The sequence below is a fragment of the Drosophila kikkawai genome, chromosome 3L (genome assembly GCF_030179895.1).
Source record: "Drosophila kikkawai strain 14028-0561.14 chromosome 3L, DkikHiC1v2, whole genome shotgun sequence".
Taxonomy (NCBI): Eukaryota; Metazoa; Arthropoda; class Insecta; order Diptera; family Drosophilidae; genus Drosophila; species Drosophila kikkawai.
In genome coordinates this window covers 33,627,778-33,635,231 of record NC_091730.1, presented here as the reverse complement: position 1 = coordinate 33,635,231, position 7,454 = coordinate 33,627,778, and the positions used below count along the sequence as shown (strand labels likewise).

The following is a 7,454-nucleotide window of genomic DNA, read 5'->3' as shown; positions in this document are numbered from 1 at the left end:
GTGGCCGCGAGTGTCTGGGATTCCATAAAAATAACATATATTTAAATGATTTGGAACCCGAGTTTTACTTTATTTTTCTCAGTGTAGTCAGGCAAGGGTGGGCTCAATACGACCGACAGTGGCGAGAAAAGATCTAAGTTTTCCCTTTAAAATATTTCCAGAATTTATTTGGGAATAATCATGGCGAGCACCGTATTTTCAATGTGCGAGAAATATTTATTTAAAAATTTACAACAAGTTTCCTAAGATTTGGTCTACCCACTTTCTCTCAGTGTGGTTAGGCTCGGCGGGAAAAATCAGAGAATTTAAAGATGTATGCAAGTAAATATTCTTTATTTAATATAGCTTCGATTCATTTTATTTTTCTCTGTCAATGGTTTCTCTCAGTGTGGGGTTAGGTTAGGTTAACTCGGGGTTATTAAGTTCTCTTAGATCTAGCCTACTCTGGGTGACACCGCATCGAGGCCTTCGAAAAGTTTCGCACGTGATTCTCGCTGGCCAGAATGCGGTTCACTCTAATTCGCTCACCCGTCTCGGTTTCACGCACACACACACTCGCGTGGTCTCCTGGTGCTCCGCCGCTAGTCCTGGGCCGGGCACACGCTCCTCGAGATCGCCTGGTTGATCTCCTCCTATGTTGGCAGCCGGTGGCTGAAATTGGGCGCTCCTGATCGCCGCCGCTGTTGGCCTTGAGCGTCGAAGCTGGCTCTCGCTGGCCACTGGCTGCAGCGTATCCCTCTTGGTGGTCTCCTTGGTCACTTGGGACTTCCTCGTCGTCACTCGCTGCTCACTGTAAACCGCACTTAGCAATCGCAAAAATCTGGCTCAAGGTTTTACATATTTACCGCTCGCACTTCTGATCGAGTTCGCCACGTCCGCAAGAGTGAAAAAATATGCCATGCGTTTTGTAAGTTTCTGCAGCTCCGGTATTTTTCCACTTCTCGAAGTTTCGGTGCATTCCTTTGCTCTCGCTATTTCTTGGACGCGTGCCAATTTTCTGGGGTTGTTTTTGGGCTCTATCGTATGTCCTCTCTCTCTTGCTCTTGTACGGCGCTGGCTCCGTGGCCACTTGTTCGTGGTGAATATCTCTCTGCTCTCCGGGTGTGTTTTTTTTTTTTTTTTATATTCATTTATTTATTTACTATCAACAATACGAACTAAAGTAACACAGAAACAGAAAATGACAGGGCAAGGGCCCGTGGTTGTGCGGTACGGCCGCAAAGCATTGCTTCGCACAACTGTAAGCCGCTCATCCAGTCTGCTCCCTCCTCGATCTCTCCAGTGCCCTGAGAGATCTAATCAGTTTGGCAGCGAACTCTGCCGCCGCCTCCCATGTCCTCGGGTCCGCCAGCATCAGCGGCACCAGCGTGTCCACACTGATGGCTGTACCTGCTATCGCCTCCAGCTCGTCCCTTTCCTCGTCAAACCGGCGGCAGTCGAAGATGACGTGGCTGGCATCCTCGGTTATCCCGGATCCACATTCCGGGCAGCTTTCCTCCGTGTCGTGGCCAAACCTCTTGAGGTAGCTACGGAAGCATCCATGCCCGCTCAGCACTAGGGTCAGGTAAAAATCTACCTGCCCGTGCTTCCGCTCCATCTAGGCCTCGATGTTGGGGATCATCCTGTGGGTCCAACGTCCTTTGGATGAGGCATCCCACAGTGCCTGCCAGCTTCCGTAGCTCCTTTTCCTGGCCGCGCTTTTCAGCCCGGCCTTCGCGACCGTATCGACTCCCTGCTGACCGCGAAGCGTGTCACGGATGTCCGCCTTCTCGCGGATAAGCTCCCTCAGAGGGACCAGGCCGGCTAGCACCAGCACCGCGTCGTCCGAGATAGTTCGGAAGGCGCTCGCCACTCGGATGGCACAAAGTCTATACGTGGACTCGATTCCCCGCATGTAAGACTTTTTCCCAGCCGCCTCCGCCCACACTGGTGCCGCATACAGCAATTGGGCGGTGATGACGCTGGTCAGCAGCCTCCTTGTGCTTTGCTTGGGTCCCCTGGTGTTAAGCAGCATCCGGAAAAGTGCTCCAACAGTCCCGCTGGCCTTCTTTTGGGCGTACTGTAGGTGTTCCTTGAAAGACAGCCTTGTATCGAGGAGGACACCCAGGTATTTGATGGCCCTCTGGGATTTTATCGCCGTCCCTCCGACCAGGACCTCCGCCGTTTCGATCTTTTTCCTACTCGAAATCAAGACTGCCTCCGCCTTGTGCGCCGCTAACTCCAGGCCGGCGTTCGAGAGCCGCGCCTCGATCGCTTTGATCGCACCATTCGCGTTTTCCTCCGCAGTCGCCCGCTCCTTCGCGACTACTACCACAGCTATATCGTCAGCGAAGCCAACGATCTTGGTGTCGCTGGGCATCGGGAGTCGTAGAACCCCATCGTACATGGTATTCCAGAGCAGGGGTCCCAACACGGAGCCCTGAGGGACTCCGGCTGAGACTTCATATGCTCTGGAACCCACATCCGTGTCCACAATGAGCTCCCTCTCGCTGAAATAGCTCCTCGCTATCTCCATTAGGTACCCTGGGATGTTCAGGGCGGCGAGGGACTCCGGGTGTGTTTTTTTTTTTTTTTTTTTTTTTTTTTTATTGAAAAGAATATAGGCTTAAGTACATATGTTACAGAGGATGGATAGGGTGGAAAGTCCGCACCCGTGGGACTGCCGCAAAGCTATACTTCACGGGGGCGGTTGGCGGTCCTGTTGCCGCTCATCGGTCGCCTTCAGTGCGACGGGTCTGCTCCCGGCGCCTCAGCTCTCGCATGACGGTTGCTGCCATTTCGGCAGCCGCATTCCATTTGGAGGGGGTCTCCAACATGCAACCGACTAAGTTGTCGGGTGTCAGGCGGCAGTTCATTGCCGCTTCCAGCGCGGCTCGTTCCGCCGAGAATAGGGGGCATACGAAGAATGCATGCTCCGCGTCCTCAGTAAAAGCGCTGCCACAGTAGTCGCAGTACGGGTCGACCTCATGCTTAAACCTGTGGAGGTAAGCCTTGAAGCAACCATGTCCTGTGATGATCTGCGTGGTGTAGTAGTCCAGCTGACCATGTCGTCTCTGCAACCAGGGAACCAGATCGGGGATGAGCCTGTAGGTCCATCGTCCTGTGCTCTCGTTGTTCCATCTATCCTGCCATCGAGCCATGGTGCTGCTTCTCTGGATTCTGCTACCTGAATTCCCAGTCCTGCGCTCCTCTGCCAGTAGGTCTATTGGGATTGCTCCCGACACCACCAATGCAGCTTCTTCTGACACCGTGCAGAAGCAGCTCGAGATGCGCAAAGCGCAGCGTCTGTAGACAGACTTACACTGCCGGCTGTAGCTGACAGTCCTCATGGCTTCCGCCCAAATCGGCGCGGCGTACAAGATGGTCGAGGTCACCACTGTAGCTATTAATCGTCTGCTATGCTGCTTTGGGCCACGGGTGTTGGCCATCATCCTAGAGATAGCGGCAGTGGCCTTAGATGCCTTGGCCGCTGCGTACTCCAGGTGGCTCTTAAAATTCAGCCTATGGTCGATCATGACTCCGAGGTACTTGATCGCCGGACTGGGCCGACCCGGAAGGTGACCTTCTCTACGGTCTTTCTACTGCTTATGAGCACTGCTTCCGTTTTGTGTTCGGCGAGCGAGAGACCGTTGTCTTTCAGCCAAGACATCATCATGTCGATTGCAAGGCTGCATTTAGCAGAGACATCGGACAGGTGCTTCTCCACCGTGACCAGCGCTATATCGTCAGCGAACCCTACTACGGCGCAGCCATCTGGTAGTGGAAGTCTCAGGATCCCGTCATACATGACGTTCCACAGGATTGGCCCAAGAACAGATCCCTGGGGTACACCACCTGTCACGTGGTGCATCTGGTTGCCGTCGTCGGATGTGTACAGAAGGACGCGATCTTTGAAGTAGTCCGCTATCAGGAGGGTGAGGTTCCCTGATATGCCGCCGTGCTGGAGTGCCTGCAGGACTGAGCTCCAATTTGCTGAGTTAAAAGCGTTTTTGACATCTAGGGTGCAGACCAGGCAGTATTGCTTGGTGCCTCCCTGCCATCTTTCGCCTTCAATCGCGTTTGCTGCCATTAGCGTTACCTCTCGTATCGCGTCGATCGTGCTTCGCTTCTTCCTGAAACCGTGCTGCTGGTTCGATAGAGCTCCACGCTCTTCAATCTCTCTCTCCAACTTGTTGCAGATTATGCGCTCAAATATCTTCCCCAGTGTGTTGAGCATGCACAGGGGGCGATATGAGGACGGGTCGTCATTCATTTTGCCTGGTTTAGGGATAAGCACTAGTCTCTGCTGGAAAAGTGCGCTCCGCAATGCACCTGTTGTATACCTGTGCAAATAGGCTTGGGTATGACTTCATTATGGCATGAAGTGCAGCGTTGGGAATGCCATCGGGTCCCGGGGCTTTGGCTGCCTTGCTGCTGGCCAACGCGCACTACTGGAGGAAATACTTTTCCTCCTCGTTGGTGAAGATCGCTTCACTCGCAGCTATGTTTGGCAGCACGAGGGGCGGCTGCGACGGGAACAGCGTGGAGATTATAGCTCCAAGTTGTTCCTGGGAGGTTGGAGTCGGCGGTCTGTAGAGCTTGCCCATGACCAGCTTGTAGGCCGAGCCGAAGGGTTCCTGGTCTGCTGCATCGCACAGCTCTTGGAAGCACCTGCTCTTACTCGTCTTAATAGCGATTTTGAGGGCTTTTTTCTTTTCCTTGTAGCGTGTCTCGAACAGCGCTTGCGTGGGACGCCCTCTACTTCGTTGACATCTTCGCCTTGCAGAGAGGCACTCGCTCCTGGCGACGGATATCTCTTGATTCCACCAGGGGACTGGTCTCCTTCCATTTTCTCTAGTGGAGCTCGCCATGGCGGCATCACAAGCAGCCTTGATTTTCGCAGCTAATATGTCGGCGCAGGTGTTGGCGTCGCCAGTGATGACGTTGCCATGTGTACCTTGTACGCAGATTGCCGGAGAGACGGGCTCTGCTGGCTGTGCGTCGTCTGGGTGATAATGGCTGCGTGGTCGCTGTATGTGAGCAAATCCGTGACCTTTCAGTGGCTGGTCCGGCAGAGCTCCGGGCTGGCGAAAGTCAGGTCAATGATTGACTCTCTGCCTGCCTTGCTATAGGTGCATCTAGCTCCATCGTTCAGGAGACAAACGTCTAATGTGGCCAGGGCGTCCAGAAGGATGGTTCCCCGCTGAGTCGTTTTCGAGCTCCCCCACCACGCATTGAAGTCCCCAGCGAATAGTACTGGGGATCTTCCGCGGGCGTCTCGGGCGATCTCCTGCAAGATGTCTCTAAAGGCATCTATATGCAAGCTCGGGGCTAGGTAGCAGCTATAGATGGTGGTTGCTTGGACCTTGGCCCTTGCATAGCCAGGTCTCGACGCCCTCTGCGACAGGTGTCCGGGGGACTGCCCGCAGCTCCATATGGCTGCACCACCATCCGCACTCTGTTGCCATACTCCCTCTGCCTTTGACTTGTACGGTTCACTCAGTACAGCAATGTCAATTTTCTCCTCGAAAACCGTCTGTGACAGCAGATCTTGGGCAGCTCTGCAGTGGTTTAAGTTAAGCTGTAAAAACTTAACCATTCTGCGTGTTGTGGGTGGCCTTCAGGTACTCAGGGCAGATCCTGCTCAAAGTAGCGTGCGCAGCTTCACCCGCGGTTTTGCCTCCTCTGGTGCATAGGATACACCTGGGCTTAGCTTGGCACGTGTAGTGCTTGTGGCCTTCTTCCCCGCATCTGAAGCAGGAGTTTTGTGTGGCCTTGGCTACTGAGTCTGAGGCCCTGCATCTCGTCGAGGTATGCCCATAGCCCATGCATTTGAAGCACCTCCTTAGCTCGGTCTTCTGTCTGATGCGACAGACGACCCATCCGATTCGGATTTTGCCCTTATCGAGCAGTCTCCGCGCATGATCAGGCCTGAGGCTGACGGTTGCTGTTTGCGTGCCGCCAAACGCCTTTCGCATCCTAGGTGCAGCGTTGCTTGGGATGTCGCAATCCTCTCCGGCAAACAGAGCCATAGTGACTTCTCCGCCGCTGGTCATCTCGTCCAGGTCGCGAATCTCCACTTGCACAGTTTCCTGCATGACCGCCACCTCTGCTTTATCGGATATGGCCGTCCTGAGTGCTGCCTGCAGCTGCTGTGTGGACGGGTCCTGAGGCTTCTGCATTCTCAATAGAAGTCCGCCATTTGCAGTTCTTCGCAAACCTTGAACATTATCTTTGAGTCCCTGGAGGGAGGGCTCAGTTTTGACCAGCTTCAGCATATCTGCGTACGAGCCTTCGCTGCATTTTATTAAAATAGCGTCGGCCCGCTGCTTCCTGGGCATGACAGCGTTTGGTGCTCGAATCCCTTTGAGTTCGCTGCTCTCCGGTCTCGGTTGGGGATTTCTGGGCTTAGGCTTGGCCCTGACCTGTTGCCATGCCGAATTTCCTGGCCCGGTGGTACAAGCCGCTTTGGGGATCGTGGCTGTCAGCGTGGGAGTGGTCTGCTGGCTTACGCTCGAGGTAGAGCCCTTGGTGTGGCCCTCGGCCAGCGCTGCACTGATGTCGACCTGCAGCTTTTTCATCGCCAGCATGGAGTCGATTGTCCCCTGGGTGACGTGGCGGACCACCTTTTTGTTGTTGGTCTTGGTATCCGTGAACTTGGCGGTCATCTCGTCTAGCATCTTCCCCAGCTTTTCGGCTAGTGCTGGTGCGCTAGTGTCCACTCTCTGCTTCTTGTGCGCTCCTGACTGGTTCACATCGGGGCTCACGGCATCCCAGCTTCTCTTCGGGGTAGCCGTTTCCTCCTCAGTCTCGGCGAAAACAAACACGGGTCCCTGCACATTTGGCGGTGCCGACACCGGTTGCTTCTCTGGCATGCTCGCGGGAGGCGAGTGTTGCATCTTCTGCTTGTTGCGCTGGAAATTTCTCAGCAGTTCCTCCTCTGCTCTAGCTACCGCTAATGCCTGGGTCTCGTCATCCCGGCCTGCAGGCGGTTTCGCTTGGCTCATCGCACCTGCTCCTAGCGGGGTCCCTCGGTGCGCGGGGATTTCCCCCTGTGAATGCCTGATGGGAGTTATACCGCTCCTTCTCGGTCCCCAGAGCCCCTTTTAATTGGCGCCGCCTCAGCGGGGGGGTTGGAAAATGGCGAGTTCCTTGGCCTTGTGCTCTTAGCCCCACCAGAGCCAACTGCGGAATGTGGATGACAATTCCTAAGCCTAATTTAAATTTAAATTCAAATCCAAACCCAAACCTAAAAATCCAAAGTTCAAAACTTAAAATTTAAAATTCAAAATTCAAGATTAAAACTCAAAATTCAAAATTTGAAATTCAAAATTCAAAACTTAAGGTTCAAAATTTAAAACTTAAAATTTTAAATTCGAAATTCAAAACCCAAAATCTAAAATTCAAAATTAAAAATTAAAAATTTAAAATTTAAAATCCAAATTTAAAATTCAAAATCCAAAATTCAAAACTAA

At 53.3% G+C, this 7,454-nt stretch overlaps 2 protein-coding genes across 2 annotated transcripts; both read right to left on the bottom strand.

Annotated features, from left to right (window-relative positions):
- Nucleotides 1-1,249: 1,249 nt before the first annotated feature.
- Nucleotides 1,250-1,597, bottom strand: LOC138928453 (uncharacterized). Its single transcript, XM_070285529.1, has one exon. It carries the CDS (start codon nucleotides 1,595-1,597, stop codon nucleotides 1,250-1,252), a length of 348 nt encoding a protein of 115 aa, XP_070141630.1.
- Nucleotides 1,598-4,427: 2,830 nt separating this feature from the next.
- Nucleotides 4,428-6,986, bottom strand: LOC121502716 (uncharacterized). The gene is made up of 3 exons (XM_041776419.1): nucleotides 5,683-6,986; nucleotides 5,144-5,540; nucleotides 4,428-5,063 (listed from the first exon to the last, which is right to left on the bottom strand). The coding sequence occupies exons 1-3, from the start codon at nucleotides 6,984-6,986 to the stop codon at nucleotides 4,428-4,430; spliced, it is 2,337 nt and encodes a 778-aa protein (XP_041632353.1).
- Nucleotides 6,987-7,454: the final 468 nt, after the last annotated feature.